At 31.3% G+C, this 26,089-nt stretch overlaps 1 protein-coding gene across 2 annotated transcripts in view; it reads right to left on the minus strand.

The window, feature by feature from the left end:
- The window catches only part of LOC129750772 (titin homolog), a 161,784-nt gene that overhangs the window by 27,885 nt on the left and 107,810 nt on the right, over window positions 1-26,089 (minus strand). For both annotated transcript variants that reach the window (XM_055745801.1, XM_055745800.1), the window contains exon 3: window positions 12,243-13,659. In XM_055745801.1, coding sequence (XP_055601776.1) covers window positions 12,243-13,303 — 1,061 coding nt within the window. In that variant the 5' untranslated portion in view covers window positions 13,304-13,659. The remainder of the gene's footprint in view (window positions 1-12,242; window positions 13,660-26,089) is intronic.

The raw sequence follows: 26,089 nt of genomic DNA on the forward strand, positions 1-26,089 counted from the left end.
TATCCCAAGAAACCTCTACAATATGGTAGTGGGTAAAAGGGCTAAACTAGTAGAAGTCGAATTTCAGTATCTGACGCCAACTTAAAATCCAAGATGGCGGCTTCCAATTTACTTGAAAATGCTGTGAACGACTAAAAATCAAATGAAACCCCCACAATACGGGTATTGGGTGAAAGGGCAAAACGAGTAGAAATCGAATTTCGCTATCTGACGCCACTTTAAAATGCTGTAAATGATCGAAAATCTCATTAAAATTTCATGCGATTTTCAATTATTTTCTAGCATTACCAAGTAAAGCGAAAGCAGCTATCTTGAATTTAAAAATGGCGTCAGATAGCGAAATTTGATTTTTACTCGTTTAGTCCTTTCACCCAATACCCATTTTGTGGATGTTTCATGAGATTTTCAGTAATTTACAGCTTAGAAAGGAAAAAAGAAAGCCGTCATCTTTGATTAATGATGGCGTCAAGCCACAATTTTTTTCTCCTACTAGTTGGGCCCTTTCACTCGATACTAATATTGTAAAGATATTCATACCTCTTCCGATGATTTGAATTATTTCAAAGATTTTTTTTTAATTTTTATATTTAGCTTAAAAACAACACACATGACTTATCAAAAATGTGTAAAAATGGGAATTCCAATTTAAATATGTGCAATCTAGCCTGAGCGTGTCCTGTAGTGACACCTTGATCGAGAACTGTCACCTAATTTTAGAAAAGTTTAAAAATCAAGCACTGGGTGCTGTTATAGAACATGCAAAAAAGGCTTGGAACAAACTTTTTAGTTTGTGTTTTATTGAAGGTTTAATAGAGCATTCAGAATTCTTTTCAAACAACTTTATCTGTATTTTTAGTGAATGGTTTATAAGAACTACCTGAAACCAAATGGTCGAAACAGAACTCTAAGCATTTTTCATGACCACATTAAAACAGTTATAAAAATATGCATATAAATGCCATAATAAAACCATAATAAAGCTATCTAATGCTAGTTGGCTTAATTTGTGTTACTTAGGATAAGTCTTTGAGCTATTTAATAATTTGTCAATAGAATTAAAATTGAAAAATAATCACATCTCATCAGGGCCGTAGGAAGAACCGGATCATAGGTGGTGGATGTTTGATTTTTATGAATTTTTATGATTTATTTTGTTCAAACAATGCAAAAAACTATAAATAAAATATTTTATTGACTATACGATTGTTTCTTTTGAGTTCTTTTACATTAAACTATATAATACCCAAGCAACCAAAAGTTCGAATATCACTTAAGGAACGAACTAATAAGTTCATATATAGCTGTACAAAAGTTCTGTGGAACTTTTTTGCTGTTCAAAATGCTTTTTCGAGGTCCATAGAACTTCATTCTTTATCAAGTTCAGCCAATACTCAAAAAAGCTTTAAAGTACTGTTTTGGTTTCTGTTTCTACTTTTTGGGAACTTTAAAGTTTGTATGAAGAAAAACAATCTACTTGTTACGTACTTCTCATTTTTTTCAAAATCAAGTAGCTATCAAAGGGTTGCAAGTCTTTTTGTACAGCTCAATAGTTCGTAAAAAGTCTCTGTTGTACTATTTTGTAAACTTGAAAGTTTTTAATTAGTCCCAACGGGCGTTCAAAAGCAACTTCGTATTATAGAAACTTTGAAGTAGATTTAAAGGCTTAAATCTACTTTTTTCGAACTTCAACACGTGTTTGCATAAATAAACACATCGGTTACTTGGGAAACGCGCATTTATTTTAAGATACTATTTCATATACATTTTACCTAAAATCTTGACTGGCAGTAGAAAAGAAGCTCAATATATGGTTAAAACATTGATTTTTTTAGCTATTAATTTTACCAGATCATATCTGAATAATGCAATCATCATTCATCAACCATTATGGTTGCTGGGAAAAATAAAAAAAAACTCCGAGAACTGACAGAACCGAAAAAAACAAAAATTTCTAACATGTTTTATAATAGCTTTTTAAAAGCTTTGGTGACCAAAATTGATGACCAACAATTATATGTCTTGATGACGTTTCTAGGGTAGGGCCAAATAGCCTGATTTTGGCTTTATTAGAGTCCAGGTGATGTTATAGAATGCGCTTTAGCTTTTTATGAAGATTAATGCGATAGTCCAAACGATATTTTGCTGACCATAATAAAGCTAAAATTGTTACTTGGGAACTATATGAAGTACACATTAAGTTCCGGAAGAACTTTTTAACAGCTTGAAAGTGGCAATTAAGTAGAAATAAAGAACCTGAAAGTCGTTTTAAAGAAAATCATCACATCGAGTAAAATCGTTGCCTACTCATGATGTTCATATAGGGCAACAAGTATGGATCTCAACTTTCAAGCGGTGAGCTCGGGTTCGAGGCTTGGTAAGAACATGTTATTTAAATGTAATGTGAGTTAGTAACAAATATAGTTGATTAATATGAATCAAAATAGCAGACTTGAGAAGGCAATTGAAGGAGCGGAAGAGTAATTTTTTCGATTTTTTATGCTGCTTATAAAGTGGATTTTGAAGCTGGTTAGAAGTTGTCTGACGATTTATGCGAACTTTTTGTCAACTTTAAAGTTCGTTTAACTACTTAAAAATTGAGCTGTAAAGAAGTTATATTAGCATACTCGATTAAGCTGATCAAACCTGATAGAGGAATGTTATCCGATCTTTTGGTTGCTTGGGTAGTAACTTAAGAAATTACGTCCTAAAATCATTAAAATGGTGAGCAAAATTTTTATTATAAAACCTTATGTAGGAAAATTTGGAATTCACTTTCATCGATAATTAAAATTTTTTAATTTGTTCTGAGCCTGTTAGGTAAGGCTTATTCAATCCGAGTTTAAGCAAATTTAAAGATCTGAACGATATCAATAAAAATAAATCAACTTTCAAAAATAAAAGTGAGAGATAAAATTTTTTTGGTGCATATCTTTTACAAACTTAAACCAAGCTTATGATTTTAGATTCAAATTTTTCTTTTCAAAAACCTTCAATATAAATAGGGAGAGTGGGGTAACGTGAGTTATGGGAAAACGTTAGCCACTCTGAATATCTTAGATGTGTGTTGAGAAAAAAATCTCAATCCAACTGTCATCGCCGTCGCTTTGCGTAAGCATATTTTTCTATATTTTGTTGACTCGTATACGTAAAAATTACTTACACAATTAAACAAACACTCTATAATTGCATCGATGGATAATATAAGGATTTTTGCCAAAAAGATCGCGAGCCAGGTTTTTGAATCTATTCGATCGTACACAACTCTCTTTTTTATTTTATCATCTGGAATTGCTTTTAAATAAAGAAATGAATTCTGAAATTACAGTTTTGAGCCAACTCAAAAAATTTGCAGGTTATTTGGTCAATTTGGATTTAGTGGCCCACGATTCCCCACTATTTTTCCAAGTCCAAAAAATATTGGTTTCTTTTTTCAAACAGTCAGAACTTGGAAAAAATAACTCATTGAAAATTTAAAAAAATGCCTAATGAGACCTTAAATGATTTGTGCCTACGTAAGAACGTTAACCATACACATAACACACGACGTATTACAGGACACGAAGTCGGACATCGTCCTGTAGATGGGCAACATCGAGCCCGAAACCGGTCCACAAAAAAGGTAACTTTATATCCTTTTTCCGTAAAGTAAGAACGTTATCTGGCGTGTCCTGAGACCTTAAAAATGTAGAAAACCATACCATTTTTTATTAACATTTTATCTTTTACAATAGAGAAGTTATGGATCCTGTGAAGACATTTGTTCAAAAAAAATTAATTTTTTTTGCATGAAACAAAACTTCCAAACTTAAAAATAAACTCAAATTCTACTTTATATTTGTGATTTTTAGCTGAATTGTGTGTACAAACTAATTTTGATTAAAAATTTGAATTTTCGAAATTCAATTTACAAACAAATTCATAACTTTGGGATCTCTTGAATGCCTCAACGAAATAGTCAATTTGATATTTTTATCTTAACTGTTAAACTCATTTTCGAGCTAAATCATATCCTGAATTTCGAACCTGCATTCTAAATCTGATTTTTGCACCTGCATTCAATTTAAGAATTTTCAATTTGTTTCCGATTTTCAATACGATTACTAAAATGTACAAAATTTTCCGAATCTTATCTTAATCTGATCAGAATTTTATAAGCCATGGGCCCCATTTATGATTCTATGATTCTGAAAAAAATTTACTATCAAAATATTGAAAATGCATATGATTTCGCAAAAACATATTTTAACCTAGATTTCAAGCTAGCTTTTCTGAATCAAGAATCAAGCATCCTAAACTGGTTAAAGAATCCGAAATAAGAAAATAAAAATACAATTTTGGGTATGGGAATGAGAAAAATAAATTGATGAAAATTGAATAAAATTATGAGTTTAGACAAATAATTGTTTTGATGAGGGAAGAAAATTTTCGTAAAAATTGTTTTCAAATTCCAATACGAATGAGAAATACTTATGTTTTGTAAAACTAAAGAATTTTGAAATTTCCTCATGTTTTAATTCAGAAAAAATAAAATAAGTTTGGCCCTTGGTATTCATTCATCAATTTGACGAATAATATACCGTAAACTGAAGGAACATTGATCACTTTTTTAATTCATTTTCGAATATTTTGAAAAAGGTGGCTATTTTGTAACACTGAAAATTTTCAAAATACTTACTGAGGTAAAGAGTATATATCATAATCATTGATAGCAGAATATTCAAACGACATTAGTGGCTATAACTAAATATTTGTTACAAAACCAGATGTCATGTTTCGAGGTAACTTCGATCACTATGGTTTTAACGTATCTCCACATCTTAAAAATTATTGTTTTGATGCCAATTAGCACAGACGGTTTAAAACATCAATAACAGTAATTTTTTGTTAGGACTCAACTGAATTTTTTAACGTTTTCTTTCAAAAACAATTTATCAGGAGAGGTGTTTGTTTGTGAGTTTTCGAAAAACAGATATTTTTAAACTTTAAACCTACATTTTAAGTAATAGAAAAAAATCTTCAACTACAAACCGAATTAAGCAAAAAGAAAATCTACAACCACTGTGCGGCTCCATTCAGTCCAAAATGGAAAATCAAACACGATAGAGGAAAAAAAAATAGAAATGTTCATCCGAAATTTCCACAACAAGCCGAAGATGTTTAACAAAACGATTAAACAATTAAATACGCACCCCGAGCATCGGCAGGTGAATTTTACAAACTGGATGATGTGAGGGGAAATTGCGGTAGAAGGCATAAATTACCACACGACGACGGGGGGGAAAACTTTCGCGCGCACACTTACTACTCCACATGAATCGCGGACGGAATCAAGGTGAAGATGCCATTAGGTGATTTCCGGCCTTCGATGGAAACCGGCAATTTTTTTCCCGGGTGGATTTTCACCTACTGCGAGGCGCGTGGACCTAGAGTTGCCAGGCGTTGTGCGTCACAACTTGTGACCTCAGGAGTGATCATTGGTGCGTAACATACCTACTATTTAAAAAAATAGTCGTTCATCATTCAAATTACAGCTTTCAACAAACCAACATAGTTACACTTGGTTTGAACGTTAAGGGTACAACTGAGACATCAAGAATTATTCAAAACGATGGTAACCCTAACTACCCGAAAATTTTCGGGGAGCATTGGGTACACACGGCCACACATCTTCATTAGGGGATCGAATTTGGTTCGCCACTTTTTCAATCATCGAAACAACTAGCTAATGGAACGGGGAGCTTTTTAGTTCAATTTCATCAATTGTTTTTTTTTCTCTCTCTTTTTCCATCTCCGTTTGCCTTTTCAGAAGATAATTCTTCTGACTGTTTACACTTTCATTAATCGCATGGTGCCGAATCGATTGGTAATTGTTTTGCAATTAAACACTTTTTCCTTCTTTTCCTCTATAGAGAAAGAGAAATACGAAGACGAGAATGGGCGGCTACCTTTCCATTTTTGTAGTTCAATTGGGGCCGCTGTAAACACTCTAGGAATGTGAGAAATCAGATCGTTGTTGTAAGCGGCAAGCGCTATCGATTAATATTCAATCGAGAAGCTTTCAATGCACCATTCTTGAATGTCATCACGAAATTAATCACGTGTAACGCGGATGCAATCCTACAGTTCTTTCACACAGATTGCATTGAGACTATAAGCGCTTATCATTGCTAGATGCACATATTATCTTATGAGTAAATGGGTGCTGAAATAAGTTCTCAAATCAATCCATTCTTAAGAAGCTATTTGGAAGTTTTCAAAAAAAAAATCATAAAAAAAATAAAAGATTAAATTATTTTAGTTTTTTATACATGGCATTGGAAAAATTCATTATCAAATCTCAAAAACCGACCATAAACATTTTGTAGAACTGACCTGGGCCAATTTTCAGCTTAATCGATTTAGGGATGCCTTAAAGCGCACAAACTTTCGGATTTTTTACCGTCAAAAACCTCCAAGTGTTTGAATTTTTGTAACATTTTTGGTTCTTATGTCATTTTGGTATTTTTTTTTTCATTAAAGACATTTTTGTAATTATTGACAATTGTTATGTAATTGATAGTTTTGACAATTTTGACAATTTTAACCTTTTTCAATTTCTACATTTTTGACAATTTTGAAAATTTTGACAATTTTGACAATTTTGAGAAATTTGACAATTTTGACAATTTTGACAATTTTGACAATTTTGACAATTTTGACAATTTTGACAATTTTGACAATTTTGTCAATTTTGTCAATTTTGTCAATAATGACAATTTTGACAATTTTGACAATTTTGACAATTTTGACAATTTTGACAATTTTGACAATTTTGACAATTTTGACAATTTTGTCAATTTTGACAATTTTGACAATTTTGACAATTTTGACAATTTTGACAATTTTGACAATTTTGACAATTTTGACAATTTTGACAATTTTGACAATTTTGACAATTTTGACAATTTTGACAATTTTGACAATTTTGATAATTTTGATAATTTTGATAATTTTGACAATTTTGACAATTTTGACAATTTTGACAATTTTGACAATTTTGACAATTTTGACAATTTTGACAATTTTGACAATTTTGACAATTTTGACAATTTTGACAATTTTGACAATTTTGACAATTTTGACAATTTTGACAATTTTGACAATTTTGACAATTTTGACAATTTTGACAATTTTGACAATTTTGACAATTTTGACAATTTTGACAATTTTGACAATTTTGACAATTTTGACAATTTTGACAATTTTGACAATTTTGACAATTTTGACAATTTTGACAATTTTGACAATTTTGACAATTTTGACAATTTTGACAATTTTGACAATTTGGACAATTTGGACAATTTTGACAATTTTGACAATTTTGACAATTTTGTCAATACTGACGTTATGAAATCGCTTGGTACATCTTTGTACCTGAAAATGATCACATTTTCATATGTGATGAAAGAAATTAGAGAAACATGAACTATCAAAGAACGAAAGAACATAAGCCGTAAATATCATGAAAATTTCGAAAAAGATACAACGGCTCACCGACAGGACTTGAACCTGCAATCTCCGCTTCGGTACAACGGCGCGTTAGCCAATTCCACCACGGTGAACGTGATGGAACCGGCGAACACGAGCAATCGAGCTCTGCCGATCAACTGCTGGACCTTCTATCGAAACACCATGTATATCCCGCATGTGATCTTTCCCTCTATTGATCTCTCTTGTTTCTCTAACCCCACCCATCGACTCGGGATTTTAGCCGAGCGAGCACATGGTCGTTTTTCTAAAAAATCCGTTTTTGGACGCATGTCCTCAGGTGTAAAAATAAAATTCAGTATTGTTTTTTCAAATTAATTTATTAAGGAGAAAGAAATGAGAGTTTTGGTATCATTGTGGTTGCATGGAAAAAGTCAACGTGAAATACATCACCTATTTTTTTTATCTATTTACAGTTTTTGAACTGAATTCACGTCTTGAAAATCGATCTATTTTCTTGATAAGCATTGAGGTTCTTGAAATAAATAAAATACTTGATGGTTGCACATAACATTTCAAAATAACCTTCTTTGTGATTTGAATTTACTTATTTACTGATGTTTTGAATAATTTAAAAAAAAATGAAATCATCCTAAATACGTCCTTTTTAAGGTTTAATTAAATATTTATAATTAAAACACTTATTAAACGTAGAAAACTGTTAAATACACCTTTAAGGATCGATTATTTGTTTTTAAGAACAGGGGATATTTTGATACCATGCGGGAAATAATAAATTTAATTTGAGTGGCCTCCCTGTATATTGAACTGACTGACAGAAATTGGGAACTTTATTTTGAATAAAAGTAGTTAAAATTGCCAAAATAGAACGGGGTAGGCTGTGCTCGAAAGAGACAGGAGTGTTTGCTATTGTGCAAGAATATTTTATTTTCCCCAAATCAAATTGACCCTGAAAAATTGATTCAAGAAGAAGTCTCGAAAATTCTTTACAAATAGTGGCCTCGAGGAAAAACAGAGAAAAACGGAGAATCTTGAATTCAGTTCGTAGCAATAAACCAGGATTTAAAAGGAATTTTGCATTAGAAGTACTCAATCTTATTTGTGAAATTGGTGAGTTCGTTCCAAAAATTTTATCGCGGGTGAGTTTTTGAAAGCATTGTACTGTTTTTGTTTTTGTCAAATTGTCAACATTGTCAAAATTGTCAAATTGTCAACATTGTCAAAATTGTCAAAATTGTCAAAATTGTCAAAATTGTTAAAATTGTCGAAATTGTCAAAATTGTCAAAATTGTCAAAGTTGTCAAAATTGTCAAAATTGTCAAAATTGTCAAAATTGTCAAAATTGTCCAAATTGTCCAAATTGTCAAAATTGTCAAAATTGTCAAAATTGTCAAAATTGTCAAAATTGTCAAAATTGTCAAAATTGTCAAAACTGTCAAAATTGTCAAAATTGTCAAAATTGTCAAAATTGTCAAAATTGTCAAAATTGTCAAAATTGTCAAAATTGTCAAAATTGTCAAAATTGTCAAAATTGTCAAAATTGTCAAAATTGTCAAAACTGTCAAAATTGTCAAAATTGTCAAAATTGTCAAAATTGTCAAAATTGTCAAAATTGTCAAAATTGTCAAAATTGTCAAAATTATCAAAATTGTCAAAATTGTCAAAATTGTCAAAATTGTCAAAAATGTTAAAATTGTCAAAATTGTCAAAATTGTCAAAATTGTCAAAATTGTCAAAATTGTCAAAATTGTAAAAATTGTCAAAACTGTCAAAATTTTCAAAATTGTCAAAATTTCAAAATTTTAAAATTTCAAAATTGACAAAATTGTCAAAATTGTCAAAATTGTCAAAATTGTCAAAATTGTCAAAATTGTCAAAATTGTCAAAATTGTCAAAATTGTCAAAATTGTCAAAATTGTCAAAATTGTCAAAATTGTCAAAATTGTCAAAATTGTCAAAATTGTCAAAATTGTCAAAATTGTCAAAATTGTCAAAATTGTCAAAATTGTCAAAATTGTCAAAATTGTCAAAATTGTCAAAATTGTCAAAATTGTCAAAATTGTCAAAATTGTCAAAATTGTCAAAATTGTCAAAATTGTCAAAATTGTCAAAATTGTCAAAATTGTCAAAATTGTCAAAATTGTCAAAATTGTCAAAATTGTCAAAATTGTCAAAATTGTCAAAATTGTCAAAATTGTCAAAATTGTCAAAATTGTCAAAATTGTCAAAATTGTCAAAATTGTCAAAATTGTCAAAATTGTCAAAATTGTCAAAATTGTCAAAATTGTCAAAATTGTCAAAATTGTCAAAATTGTCAAAATTGTCAAAATTTTCAAAATTTTCAAAATTTTCGAAATTGTAAAAATTGTAAAAATTGTCAACATTGTCAAAATTGTCAAAATTGTCAAAATTGTCAAAATTGTCAAAATTGTCAAAATTGTCAAAATTGTCAAAATTGTCAAAATTGTCAAAATTGTCAAAATTGTCAAAATTGTCAAAATTGTCAAATTTGTCAAATTTGTCAAAATTGTCAATATTGTCAAAATTGTCAAAATTGTCAAAATTGTCAAAATTGTCAAAATTGTCAAAATTGTCAAAATTGTCAAAATTGTCAAAATTGTCAAAATTGTCAAAATTGTCAAAATTGTCAAAATTGTCAAAATTGTCAAAATTGTCAAAATTGTCAAAATTGTCAAAATTGTCAAAATTGTCAAAATTGTCAAAATTGTCAAAATTGTCAAAATTGTCAACATTGTCAAAATTGTCAACATTGTCAAAAATGACAAAAATGACAAAAATTGTCAACATTGTCAAAAATGACAAAAATGATAAAAATGACAAAAATGACAAAAATGACAAAAATGACAAAAATGACAAAAATGACAAAAATGACAAAAATGACAAAAATGACAAAAATGACAAAAATGTCAAAAATGACAAAAATGACAAAAATGACAAAAAATGACAAAAATGACAAAAATGACAAAAATGACAAAAATGACAAAAATGACAAAAATGACAAAAATGACAAAAATGACAAAAATGACAAAAATGACAAAAATGACAAAAATGACAAAAATGACAAACATGACAAAAATGACAAAAATGACAAAAATGACAAAAATGACAAAAATGACAAAAATGACAAAAATGACAAAAATGACAAAAATGAAAAAAATGACAAAAATGACAAAAATGACAAAAATGACAAAAATGACAAAAATGACAAAAATGACAAAAATGACAAAAATGACAAAAATGACAAAAATGACAAAAATGACAAAAATGACAAAAATGACAAAAATGACAAAAATGACAAAAATGACAAAAATGACAAAAATGACAAAAATGACAAAAATGACAAAAATGACAAAAATGACAAAAATGACAAAAATGACAAAAATGACAAAAATGACAAAAATGACAAAAATGACAAAAATGACAAAAATGACAAAAATGACAAAAATGACAAAAATGACAAAAATGACAAAAATGACAAAAATGACAAAAATGACAAAAATGACAAAAATGACAAAAATGACAAAAATGACAAAAAATGACAAAAATGACAAAAATGACAACAATGACAAAAATGACAAAAATGACAAAAATGACAAAAATGACAAAAATGACAAAAATGACAAAAATGACAAAAATGACAAAAATGACAAAAATGACAAAAATGACAAAAATGACAAAAATGACAAAAATGACAAAAATGACAAAAATGACAAAAATGACAAAAATGACAAAAATGACAAAAATGACAAAAATGACAAAAATGACAAAAATGACAAAAATGACAAAAATGACAAAAATGACAAAAATGACAAAAATGACAAAAATGACAAAAATGACAAAAATGACAAAAATGACAAAAATGACAAAAATGACAAAAATGACAAAAATGACAAAAATGACAAAAATGACAAAAATGACAAAAATGACAAAAATGACAAAAATGACAAAAATGACAAAAATGACAAAAATGACAAAAATGACAAAAATGACAAAAATGACAAAAATGACAAAAATGACAAAAATGACAAAAATGACAAAAATGACAAAAATGACAAAAATGACAAAAATGACAAAAATGACAAAAATGACAAAAATGACAAAAATGACAAAAATGACAAAAATGACAAAAATGACAAAAATGACAAAAATGACAAAAATGACAAAAATGACAAAAATGACAAAAATGACAAAAATGACAAAAAATGACAAAAATGACAAAAATGACAACAATGACAAAAATGACAAAAATGACAAAAATGACAAAAATGACAAAAATGACAAAAATGACAAAAATGACAAAAATGACAAAAATGACAAAAATGACAAAAATGACAAAAATGACAAAAATGTCAAAAATGACAAAAATGACAAAAATGACAAAAATGACAAAAATGACAAAAATGACAAAAATGACAAAAATGACAAAAATGACAAAAATGACAAAAATGACAAAAATGACAAAAATGACAAAAATGACAAAAATGACAAAAAAAGACAAAAATGACAAAAATGACAAAAATGACATAAATGACAAAAATGACAAAAATGACAAAAGGGACAAAAATTGTTTAAATGACAAAAATGACAAAATTGACAAAAATGATACAAAAATGATAAAAATAAAAATTCGGTAATTTTTCATAACAATTGTCAATTATCACATGAATTACTAAAATGAAAAAAATGATTTTATTTTCTTTTCAAATCAAACAAGAAAAACAGATCACACTCACCTCTCCAGATCGAACAGATGTGGAACCTTCCGCTCGGTCTTGCTTTCGACAGTTGGGACAATCTCGGCATCATTCCGTTCATCATCAACTACGGATTCGGCCTCACCAGAACCAGCACCATCGTTGGCGGCGACGGGACCAGCCTCTGCCTCGACAGGGTCAAGCGCTAGAATGTTTCCAGTCCTACTCGCCCTTGCCTCGGTACGTTCTTCGACCGATTCCTCCGGATTATCGGTAGTAGTAACGGCAGCCAGGAGTTCAGCTGTCGGATTTACAGCTCGTGATTCTTCCTCTTCATCACTCTCGTGGAGGTGATCCTGAGGATCATCCTCCGGGCGCCGGGAGTTGACACGAGCCGTTGGTGCCGCAGCCGTAACAGAACTAGAGGTTGTTGCGACGAGTTTGGCCTTCGTTTCCGGTTCCGTGATCGTTTCTTTGGTCGTCTTTCGCCGCGACGACGACGACGGCCTGGTGTCTTTGGTGGGTGAAATGACGGTCGTTGGCGCTTCCGGCTGGGTCACAGCACTCGGCGGCAGAATGGTTATTGGATTTTGAAGGTCTGCCGGTGGATCCGTTGTTGATTCTGCTTCGGACTCCTGAAGGGTTAGCTTTGTTGGGTCAACGGCCCGAAGTTCGGCTACCGTGGCCTCCTGTTCGGCCGATGAGGCACCTGCCTCATTGTCGTAACCAAATTCGATGGCCCGCCCGGTGGGTTTGTTTTCGGTTCCGGTTCGGAAATCGACGACCCGGGGAGCCGTCGGAGGAACTAGAGTGGTTTCCGCTTCTTCCTCTTCGAGGGAGGAGGACGCAATTGTGGTGGTTGGGGGTTCTTCGTTCACCTGGCGCTTCACAATGAGGCCCCCCTGGACCCCGTGGAACTGTGTTAGACCGGTTGCCAGAAGCAGAAGACCGATCAGGGTCATCATCGTCGTCAACGGGTACCCGCCGCCATTTGTGCCGCCGAGTAGCAGTCGCTTCCGAAAGCGGGTCATCTTCATCGTTTTGTGCACATTATGGTGCTCCCGCATGGTTTCCGTTTTGCTCTCCTCGGAGGCAAACATCACAAAGATAGAAGGAGGAGAGGGGGGAAAAAAGCTGCTGACTTACCCAGACAGCTCAGCTTAGTAATTATTTATTTATTATTAAAGAGAAGGAAAAAAACACCACTCAACAAATGTTTCTATCTAATCCACATGGAACTACGGGCTGTTCCTATTTCATGAGAAGAAGTCGATGGGTATCGGTACTTTCAGTCATTTCTTCGGCGCTCTTGCGTTTTGATCCCCGTTTGGCAAATGTTACATCTTCGATCGCGCACTGTCGAGTGAGAGCCTCGCGATTCATCGAGCGATCCGGAGACCGGCAGCAGCCATCATCATTGTTGATCCCAATTCGTCAGTTTTGCGCGCGGTTTCTCCTGTTTGGGTAGAAAGAAAAAAAACACACTTTTAACATCTTTGTTGTGTACCCGGGGATAAACTCTTAGATCAGTCAAAATGGTCAAAATGCTCCAACGTACCGACATAAATCATAATTGACAGTAATGTTTGGGGAGCGCATAAAAATCGGTGGCGCGGTTAAGTGGGGCTTTCATTAGAAAAAGGCACACAAAATGTTTATGTAAAAGCTTTCCTTACTGATGGATGGGTCGGGTTAAGTTGTGTGGTAAGTGAAAGTCGCACATTAATTTTCCAATATATTCACCGTTAATTTTGATGTACATCGAAACTGTTGAATGTACCAACCTTTCGGTGTGAAAAATGTTTAGCTGATAAGCTCACAGGCTTTTTCAAAGTTTTTGATTTAATCGCTAAATTTTACAAAGGACAGTCGTTCAAGTGGTGATTTATTTCTGAATGTGACTTGTTGACCCCCAATTACCCTAACGGCAAAATATGAAGATAACATTCATGAACCGATCACCTTAAGGATAGAGTACAGTTTCATGGGAAAATTTAATGGCCAGGTGTTTGTAAGTTGTTCGATATCAATTATTTCGATATGAACACATACCTGTAGGAAATAGGAATGGTTAGAAGAATTGTATATAAATAATACTTTAGATGATTGAGCTGAATTGAGCGTGAGTATGTAAAACGGATTAGGTCAAACGAGTAGCCCGTTAATCTTCGATAGCTGCAAGCGTGTGAGTGAACACAAATGAACTCCTGAGTGTCGTATCCTAAGCAAATGGTATTAGGAGGACGAAGCATGTTGTGTGTGTCTCTGCGTGTCATGCGAATTGATGAATTGGTGTGCGTGAAGCTGATCCTTGGAACGGTAGCGGAAAAAGTTGAATAAGGCAGTTAAGAAAACACTTTTGATGACGATAGACGCGTGAAAAACTTGAACAAATTCGAAAAAATGTGTTCTTCAGAAACCTGTCCGGTCACTACAATGGCGTAGCATACGCTCCCTTTACGGTATGTATTCTTCGAAAGTGGTTCAATGCTTACAAGTGCAACAAAAATGAAAACCCAGTTTAAAGAAATCACTGGGAAGTTGGATGTGAGTGCTCAACTTTAGGAACAAATTTGCTCTGATTTTACTGAGTAAAATAGTCTTCCATTATGGGATTTTTAGATTAAAACATTTTTGATGGATTTTGAACAACCGAAAAATAACGTGCGGGTTAAAGTAAACTGAAAGTTAAGTTCACAAAAATTTAAAAGAATTTTGAGAAGAACGAGAAATTTTCAAACTCTACCGATGTAAGGTGAGAGAAATTGTGAAAACAAAGCAATTTTTTGATAGATTTTAACAAAAAAAAACGGAAAATTATGTATGACAAAATGAAGTGGATTTATTGATATTTTTGATAGGAATTTAATTAAATAAACGAAAAATTATATATGAAAATTGATAGTAAATGAGCGATTTGAAAACTCTGCCGACGTAAGGTAAGAGAATCGAAAGAGGAAAAGTAATTTCTGAGGAATTTAAAAAAAAGCGAAAATTTACGTTTTTGTTAGTTAAAATTAAAAATTCGATGGATTTGTAAGAAACGAAAAATTTCAAACTCTGCCGACGTAAGGTGAGAGAAAGGATGGAAATATGCTATTTTTGATGGATTGCAAAAAAACGGAAAATTATTTCTGACGTAGTATAACTGTAAAATTTTAATACTCTACCGACGAAAGGTAAGAGAAATGAAAGAGGAAAAGTAATTTCTGATGAATTTAAAAAAAGCGAAACATTACGTTTGTGTTAGTAGAAATTGAAAATTCGATGGATTGGTAAGAAACGAAAAATTTAAGACTCTGCCGACGTAAGGTAAGAGGAAGGATGGAAATTTGCTATTTTTGATGGAATGCAAAAAAAAAAAAAAAAAAAACGAAAAATTATTTATGACGTAGTAGAATTGAAAATTTTTAATACTTACCGACGTAAGGTAAGAGAAATAAAAGAGGAAAAGTAATTTCTGATGAATTTAAAAAAAGCGGAAAATTACGTTTGTGTTAGTAAAAAATTTAAAATTCGATGGACTTGTAAGAAACGAAAAATTTCAAACTCTGCCGACGTAAGGTGAGAGAAAGGATGGAAATATGCTATTTTTAATGGATTGCAAAAAAAAACGAAAAATTATTTCTGACGTAGAAGAATTGGAAAATTTTAATACTCTACCGACGTAAGGTAAGAGAAACGAAAGAGGAAAAGTAATTTCTGAAGATTTAAAAAAAAAAAAAAAAACGAAAAATTACGTTTGTGTTAGTAAAAATAGAAAATTCGATGGATTGGTAAGAAACGAAAAATTTAAGACTCTGCCGACGTAAGGTAAGAGGAAGGATGGAAATTTGCTATTTTTGATGGATTGCAAAAAAAAAAAACGAAAAATTATTTATGACGTAGTAGAATTGAAAAATTTTAATACTCTACCGACGTAAGGTTAGAGAAATGAAAGAGGAAAAGTAATTTCTGATGAATTTAAAAAAACCGAAAAACTAGGTCAGTGTAAGTAAAAATTTAAAACTCTGCCGACGTAAGGTAAGAGAAATTATGATAACAAAAAAAAACAATTTTCGACGGATTCATTAAAAAAACGGGATCTTATGTATGAAAAACTTGGGAAATGGTTTACTGATTTATTGCAAATTATATACGAGCAATTTACAAACACTGCCGACGAAAAGTGAGGGAAATGATGAAATCAAGGCATCTTTTGATGGATTTAAAAAAAAAGTAAATTTATGCATGATAAAAAAAATTGGAAAATGAAATGGATGTATTGCTATTTTTTTTTTTTGGACATTTAACAAAATAAACGATCGAAAACCGATGTATGGAAATTGAGAATAAATGAGCAATTTGAAAACAATTTTTGATAGATTGCAATAAAACAAAAAAAAATGTGTGTGACGTAGTAGAATTGCAAAATGTTAATACTCTACCGGCGCAGGGTAAGAGAAATGAGAAAAGAAAAGTCATTTCTGATAAATTTAAAAAAAACGAAAAACTACGTTTGTGTAAGTAAAAAATTTAAAATTAGATGAATTTGTAAGAAACAATCAGTTTTAAAACTCTGCCGGCGTAAGGTAAGAGAAATGATGGAATTAAACAATTTTTGAAGGATTGAAAAAAAACGGATAGTTATGTATGACAAAAGGAAGTTGGCAAATGAAATAGATTTATTGCAAATGAGAAACTTCAAAGCTCTGCCGATGTAAGGTTAGAGAAACGATAAAGATAAAACAAAAATACACTAATGCCATGTGTTTCAAATAAAACTTAAAAATATATATAAATAAATATAAAAGGCTATTTTGAAAGCATAATTTTATTAAATAAACAAAAAAAACAGGAATATAAATTGAAAATAGATGATGAATTAAAAAACTCTGCCGACGTAAAGTAAGAGAAATGAAACATGAGATGAAACTTTCAATTTTAGCTAAGTAAAAGAAAAAGTCGATAAATTCCATTATATTATTTTATGTAAAAGTTGAACTGCAAAATGATATGGATAAAAAAAATCGTAAAATTGCGTAAGTTAGTAAAAGTTGAAACTGGAAAGTATTTTTTACAAACGATAAATTGCGAAACTCTGTCTATGTAAAATAAAAGAAAAAAAAACAATTTTTGACGCTTAGAGAAAGTCTGTTTAAAAAGATAAATTTAAAAATCTAAGAATTTCTAAAAGATAAACTGATGTTTTTTTTCATGAGGGGGTGTAATTAAGAAATTAGGCTAGTTTTCACAAAAGAAAGATTTTAAACTCTGCCAACGTAAGGTTAGAGAAATGATGATTTTTTTATGGATTGGCAAATTATGATCAATTGGAACATATATGTAATCTTATAAACAAGGGATTTAAAACTTTTATATCTTAAAGTAAAAGGAATTATGAAAAACATGGAAATAATTGGTATATTGATAAATAAAAAAAAAGAAAAATTATTTATGAGAAAATAAAATTCGAAAATGAGCAGGATTTTGTTGTGTTAAAAACAACGAAATTATTATGACAAAGTAAAATTTAAAAATAAGATGAATTTCAACCAATAAAAAATCCGTCACTACGTATGATGGGGCGACGATTGATAAACAAAATGGATGGATTTGGAAAAAAAAGGAAAAAGTAAGTTACATCAATTATTAATGGGACAGATTTCTAACAAACGAGAAAGAGTAAAACGCTGACAACGTAAGGTAAGAAAAATTAGGATTTTTTTATGGATTACAAATAATAAACTATGTTCCAGAAAGTATAACTGGGAAACGAGATAATTGTAATCGATAAATAACGAAATTGATTTATGAGTGATTGAAATTGGAGAATGACATGGATTTTTATAAATGAAAGATTTTAGACCTGTCGACGTAAGGTAAAAGAAATTATTAAAAAAAAACATTTTATGGATTAAAAAAAAAAAACAAGGATTAAAACATCATGAGAAAGTATAATTCGAAAATAGATGGATTCTTACATACAAGAAATTTAAGCTCAACCAACGTAAAGTATGAAATATGGTGAAAAACTATTTTTTTGATAAATTTAATATATATACATCGAAAAGTTATGAATAAGAATAAAGAATTCTATTATGAGACGACTTTTACATACGATAAATTTAAAACTTCTAGTAAGATAAGAGATGAAAAACGAGAAAGAGGTGAGAAAAACGACTTTTTAGGGGTTGAAATCAACGAAAAATTATTTGCGACAAAATAAAATTGGAAATGAGATTAATTTAAATGTCCAAAAAAAAAACAAGAAATTCAAAACGTAGGAACAAGAAATTTAAAAAAAAATATGCATTTGAAAATTTAAAAAAAAATCTGTTTTAAAAAAAAAATTCAATGGGAAACAGGAAACTTTTTATGGATAAACGAAAGGGAAGTTTTATGAGTGAGTAAAATAAGAAAATAAGGTGTTATTCTTACAAAAGAAAGACTCTGACGAAAGACAAAAACTCTGCCGAGAGGTTAGAAAAATGATGGAAAAAAGAAGTTTTTGATAGATTAAAAAAAATTTGTATGAGTTAGTAAATTAAAAAATGGGATGAATTCTAACAAGCAAGAAATTTTAAACTACGCTGACGTAAAGCAAGAGAAGTGTCGGAAAATAAGGATTTAATATGAAGCTAAAACGATTTTTTTTAAACTCAGCCAAAGGAAGGTATGACAAATGATGAAAAAATCAATTTTTGATGGAATGTTCAGAAAATAAGGTAAATGTTTTCATATGAGAAATTTAAAACTCTTAGTAGAAAAAATGGCAGAAATATAAAATTTTGCTGTTTATTGAAAGCAAAATATTATTTATTAGAAGGTAACAATTCTTTATTATATAAATTATTTAAAAATGGAAGCAGCAAACTTTGCAAACGAAAAGTAAAAGCAATTATTAAAAAGGATATTTGATAGATTGAAAAATAGAACATAGAAAAATTCAATTTGAGAAATTTGAATCGGGAAACGAAAAATTTCCAAATTATAAACAGAACTAAAGTTAATTGTTAGTGAGCAAAATAAAAAAATGAGATGGACTTTTATAAACGAAGGAATCCCAACTCTGCCAACGTAAGGCAAGAAAAAATTATAAATAAAAAAGAATTTTTGATCGGTTATAAAATCATGAGAAAGTAGGATTGAAAATTGAAAAAAAAACAACAACAATTTAAAACTGATACCAAAAAATCAGAGAAGTGATGGAAAATAAGGCATTTCTGATAAAAAAAAAAACTTAAAAAAACAGGATACAAGGATGAAAAAGCTATGTTTGATGGATTGTAAAAAAAGAAGAGAAAATTAACTTAACTCAATAAATTTGAATATCAAATAGAGAATAGTAGAAACGCAGAAGAATACAGAAATCTGATTTGAAGTTTATCAATTGGCATTGCTTGGTATGTAGAATTAGGCAGGTAATCCAAATCTTATGATTCTGCCTTAATCGTGTTTTTATATAAAATTAACGATAACCAAATTGATTGCGAAAGCCGTTTAAATTTAAATCGATAAAGATTATCTTTCTACAAATGGTGAAATTTGTTGGCTTTATTGCGGCTTGAGCAAGGTCGTGAAAGGAGGTATAATGTATATCTCTCTCACACATAAAGATATCACCGACCGTCGTTTGTTTTGAGTGAAGTAGCCGATAGCCAGTTGAATGGAGAACGTTATGAAGAACGGATGTGTTTCCGTACCATACCATTTTGTGTTCTACCTAAACATTGATAAAAACGACAAACAAAAGGAAGTTGAGATGGATTGCTTTAAAAAAAAAAAAAAAGAAATTATAAACTCTACTGACGAAAAATAAGATAACAGATGTTATTAAACCAAATCGTCTTTTTGATGAATTTCAACATAAAGAACGACAAATTGTGTATGTGGAAATACCGATTACGAACTAGTCAAATTGTAAGGAAGTAAAACAATATTAATTTACAAACATTTTGATTGTTTGAATATTTTCCAAACATATAAGATTTTTTTAAATTAAAATGAATGCTTAAGAGACTAAAGAAAAAATGAAGCAGATCAAAACTCATTGAATACGTACACATTTAATGGTATATAAAATTGAGAAATATTAAATGCTTTCAGATCGACCATAGGATTTTTATTAAAGAAAACGTAGAAGTAATTGAATAAATGGCAAAAAATCGATATGCTATTGAATTTAATTTTTAAGCTAATACCATAGAGAACAGACGTACAAGCTAGCCCACGAATTTTGAAATAATTTTTGTTTTTTGGCTACGATTACGCCTTTTCGGAAACTGGGCACTTTAAAGTTGATTTGTAACTCTTGAACGGCGCAATAGATGGCACTGTTTGCAGTCAGTTTCTAACGTATTTTTTTGGTGATAGCATTTGAAATTTTACACACTTTTTTACGGTTTTTTGTTCGAGCTTGTACGTCTGTTTTCTGTGCTAATACGTGCTAAAATATGTTTATTCGAAAAATTCTAGATGTCACGTGTGCTTAAATACTACCATTCAGGAAGGTTCCTAAAGTTGAATCCAAGTTCAATGGTGCGTTTGAAAAGAAATTCTTTAACTGTAGTTTAGATTTTAAAATGGCCATAGTAAAAGTCTTAAGTAAAAATATTTTTTGTAATTCTAGCAGATAGAGCAAAGTTCGTTAGTTTTAAAATCTTGAACATTTTCCACGTGCTAACGTTATAATGTTTTGCAGATATTTGGCTGTATTCTTTATAAGTATACACACAATATAGTTTTAACGAATATACTAGTATATAGAGAGTAGGCGAGGAGGCAGATGTAGGAAATAGGAATGGTTAGAAGAATTGTATATAAATAATACTTTAGATGATTGAGCTGAATTGAGCGTGAGTATGTAAAACGGATTAGGTCAAACGAGTAGCCCGTTAATCTTCGATAGCTGCAAGCGTGTGAGTGAACACAAATGAACTCCTGAGTGTCGTATCCTAAGCAAATGGTATTAGGAGGACGAAGCATGTTGTGTGTGTCTCTGCGTGTCATGCGAATTGATGAATTGGTGTGCGTGAAGCTGATCCTTGGAACGGTAGCGGAAAAAGTTGAATAAGGCAGTTAAGAAAACACTTTTGATGACGATAGACGCGTGAAAAACTTGAACAAATTCGAAAAAATGTGTTCTTCAGAAACCTGTCCGGTCACTACAATACCCAAGCCAAGATTTATGAGCTTAGCTTTGAAATTGTGTAAAAATAGCTGTTTTCAATAAATCAATAGTGAAGTGTTCGGTAGATTTGTGGATTTATCGGATTCGGACATATCAGCTGACCTGGTGTGCTACACCTTCTAAAAATCAATAAATTGCGTGAAAATTATTTCATTCTAAATAAATTTTCGATATCTTTACAATGAGAGCTTCCACATCTTATTATTTTTGGAATACAAAGAAGATAAGATACTCTGAAATGATTTTTTTTATAACTTGATCTGAAATTGTTTTTCAATAATTGTTTTAAATCTGATATTAAGAACTCGTTTTTCATTGCCTTTTTCCCCTGCAATGTGATGGAGTCCACGAACTGCCTTAACAACAATTTAAGCCTGTTCAATATCCAATTGAAATTGGTTTCAATCGATTTCGATTGGTAAATGGTTGTTCACTCAGCCAATGTTTTGGTCAAAACTAATCCAATTGACGTTTAATGAAGCCGATCGAAATCGATCGAAACCTGTCAAAACCGATCACGCTCAGAAGCAGGATTCGTTTCTATCGATTTCTATTACACTAACACACATGCAGTTGGTTCACAACTTGTGGATGTTAGTCGTGCAGTGCAAGTGAAAGTGAAGAAAACCGATGCAGCGTCGGCGGTGCTGTGCTAGTGGTGCTGTTCCGGTGGTGCATAGTTTCAGTGATGTGGTGTCAATCGAATCAGTTGCTGCTGCTGCTTGTGGAAGTCCGTGTTGGTGTGCAACGTGTTCAGTGGTGCTGTGCTGGTAGCATTGATCGGTGTTTCGTCGGTGTTGCTGTGTTGATCGCACCAGTCGATGTGCTTGCCGCAGCAACTGATGATGAAAATTTGCGAATTATGATATACCAAATAAATTTGAAATCGATCTCTCGAATTTGATTGCATAATATCATGATGACATGTTCAATATAATAAATATTTTTTCCCACATTGATCATAGAATGGATTCATATCAGACTCTTTCGTATGGGGTTTTCTTCAAGTCGTATTGAAAATTATCTTAGCACATATAACGAATTTCATTACTTTTTTATTTCTTGGATTTTAAAATAATTTCATTACAATTTCATATGTTTATAGACTTATTCATGATTAACACTAACGCAATATGAGGGTCAGTCTACTTCCTCCCCCTAGAGTTTTCTGTTAAAAGCAGCATCTTCACTACCACCGCCGGCTGGCATCGGGAAAAGATTCACACACCCAGAGGCTATTAGTTGGGTGACCTTACCTCGAAAGTCATGGCCATAAGGAAGCTTCGATTAAAATAAATTTTGTTATTTGTTATTTGTCTACTTCAAATTCCGACTGGTTCGCCTTCATCTTTGGCAGGATTGTTCGCCTGATTCATCCTTCATTTGGGCATCGTCGATCACTTCCAGCTTAGCTGGCCGCTTGATGGAGTGTCTGACTTTTGCATGGTCCGTCTGATCCTGCATGTTCCGATCGAAAATTGGCTTCTAGTAGAAAGATGATTCCGCTAGGCTCAAATCTTGGCATGCCGAATGCTCTGATTCAGATCTACCAGCAATGAGGCGGCAATCATATCTAAATTATTCTAGTCCGTAGCACTGATGTTAACATTGTTCTGGCAGATAATGGCCAACGTTTAGGGGAGAGGCGGGCTATATGCGCATATTAAGGAAAACACTCATTTTCTCCCATATTCCGATAGATAGGAGCCTGAAAACTATATGCACATGAGCGGACATCTGTTTTCTATACGTAAGAGCAATTTTTCTGTTTAAATCTCTTACAGTTTTGTGAAAATAATTTTATAATAAAAGAAGTCAAAATAGCCGATTTCTGAAACCGGCGGGCTAAATGCGCATATTTATGTTTTAAGCTATATTTCATTTACACTCGCAATATTTTGAAATTATTTGATTGAAAATGGTAGAAACGGATGTTAGGCATACGTCAAGGCTGAAATTTAAGTTAAGTTAAGTTAAGTTAAGTATGCCATATGGCCATATTTCATGGTAATATTTTGTTCATATTGTATTTTTATCGGATCAGTATGAAGTTCTTCTTTTTTCTCTGTAAGATCGTGATTTGAGCGTAGATTTAATGTTTAAATGATAGAAAGTAAAAAAATTATAAGAATAATCTATTTTTCTTGATATAGGCATTTAACCTGCCTTGATATGGGCATTCAGAACCTGTCTCGTATTCCAATATCTTTTCATCTACAACTTTGCCAAAAGCTTCAATTTGTTGAATTTCCGATTTCCAGATGAATAAGAAAGAAAAACCATTAAAATTTTTGTTCACAGAATAACACAACTGATAAAAATCTTGTTTGAATTTTTAAATTTTTTCGACTTTATATAACAATTTAATTTTTTCATGCCATGTGTTAAAAGCGTACTACCCTTAAACTGCACTGATTAGATATGATGAATCTCTAGCCATATCGTCAATCGGCTGTATGCGCATATTACCTCACATGCGTATTTAGGAACACTTCCCCCTACAGTCCGCAATTTTTTTTTCCTAATAGCTATAAATAGAATGGTAAAAATGTTGGATACATAATATTAGTGTTCTTTTAAAATTATATTCCGAACTTTTGAAAACAAACTTATTTATTAAATCCCGAATACTTGAAGGGCGCAGCCGAATAAAAAATGAAAACAAACCAAGCGCATTAGTATGAGTGTCCGGCTGTTCATTCAGCAGCCTGATAGAAATCGATCGAAGTCAATTGGAAAAACAGCTGATCAACTGTCAATCCATTTTAATTGATTTCGATTGAGTTCCGTTGAACACACCTTTTTTGTAACCATCTATACCCTTAGATATTTCGAGCTTCTGAGCACTCTAAGCAGAGCTCCTTCGAATTTCGGGAGAAATTGAGTGCTACGAGAATCGGTTAGCTTTCTCCCAGCAAAACCTTTTGCTACAGCAAAACCTCTTGTTTTAGACATGTTCAAGTGTCATTATGAGCTGTTTTCCTGTAATTCAAAGGTCGTGGTACCGAGCGGAATAATTGCAATCTTAGTTTGTAGGTCTTATTTTTGGACTTACGAGAGAAGAAGGAAAGAAAAATAACTTGAAATTTAAAGCTTTCATTGAATCAGTGTAAAATTCGTATCTAAGGATTAAACAAAAATCTATGTTCATTCTGAAGCTTCTTAAAAATCGTTTTTGAACGCAAAATCTTAAAAATATTTAAAAAAAAAAACAGTTTTTTTTATTTGATTTAGCAACTAATCTGAATAAACCAAGGCAAAATCAGGGAAGATTTAAACAATATCTTAGCAACCCGGCCAAATTTGACTTATCTCGAAATATTTATTGGATTTATGGGCAAGCTTGGATATATCAAGAGAATCTGGAATAAACAAAAACCAAAGTAAAGTGATACTCGTCATCATTCTCCTGAACGATCTACAGCGAAAGATACACGAAAACCCCTAAGATGTTTTATGAAACTCTGAGTTTTTTATGATAGTGTAGCTTTTTTAACATTACTTTTGAATATTTTATAAACTATCCAAAATCATTTGTAAAATTTGACAAGTCTGTTATTGTATAAACTTTAGTCATAAATATTCGGTCTATTAGGCCGAATACTTAGCTCAACTATTCGGTGAACCGAATATTCGGCTTAACGGTAAAACCCCATGAGGGTTCAAAAAAAACAAGCGAAGTATCCTACTCTCCACCCAAAATTTTATTTTTTTTTAAATCAAATTTTGATGATCGAGTAAGGTTATTTAAGAGTAACAATCTTGGCTTAGAACTAATGCCGTAACCTAGAAAACTAATGTCAGGTCCAGTATTCTGCTACAATTTTGAAAACTTTCTCACTTGTTGATAGAAATTCAGGTCTGAAAATTGAATTCTAAATGAGATTGATGTCATTTCGGATGGCTCTGGTTCCATATAATCAATATTGAAATTATATTTCTGTTTTCAAATTTTGTATTCTAAACTCAGTCTAGAATTCTTGAAGATCAGTTCGAATCATCATCAGGCATGTTAAAATCTTGAGTCTACATACTATCGCACATTGCCATATTTGCAGATCTATTCTATTTTGTTAAACTCAAACTGCTATGATGCATGTCTGATAATCATTAGAAATTAGAAATCAAAAGCGTATTTGATCCCAGGTTCAAATTCGATTTTGAATATCAATAAAAATTGGAATCATGCTCTCCGGGACTCATCCGCATTTTCAATGTTTAGGTCATAATATTCCGAAATAAAAAATTAATAAATTAAAAACTATCCTGGTTCTTGTGTTATACTTATTCAGATTTTTTGACCTTCCAAAGCTATTTTCAAAATATCAGTTTGTTGTCGTTCCCGTAGCCGAAAATGTTGAACGATTTTGATGATTTTAGATTCTTTGTGTAGTTAATTTATTCTAGTTCCTCAATATTTCAAAATAAAATAAATTTCTTTTACCAGGTTTTTTTGTAGTTGGTTTCGAATGAAAAAAAAACCCAAAAAAACAAATTTATTTTTAAATTCTTTATAGTTCCTGACAGTTTTGTAGTATTTGAGTTTTTTTTTTATATTTGGAATTTTCAAGAATACATCTATCCGAAAATGTATAAATATGTTGTGCCGTAAAATGGGCCACTTGACCAACATTATTTTTTTTTCAGACAAAAATCATTAACTAAGTCTGAAGTTAAAATGTATGAAAACTGTTTTCAACGTTTGAAAGCCTAT

Source organism: Uranotaenia lowii, chromosome 3, assembly GCF_029784155.1.
Source record: "Uranotaenia lowii strain MFRU-FL chromosome 3, ASM2978415v1, whole genome shotgun sequence".
NCBI lineage: Eukaryota > Metazoa > Arthropoda > Insecta > Diptera > Culicidae > Uranotaenia > Uranotaenia lowii.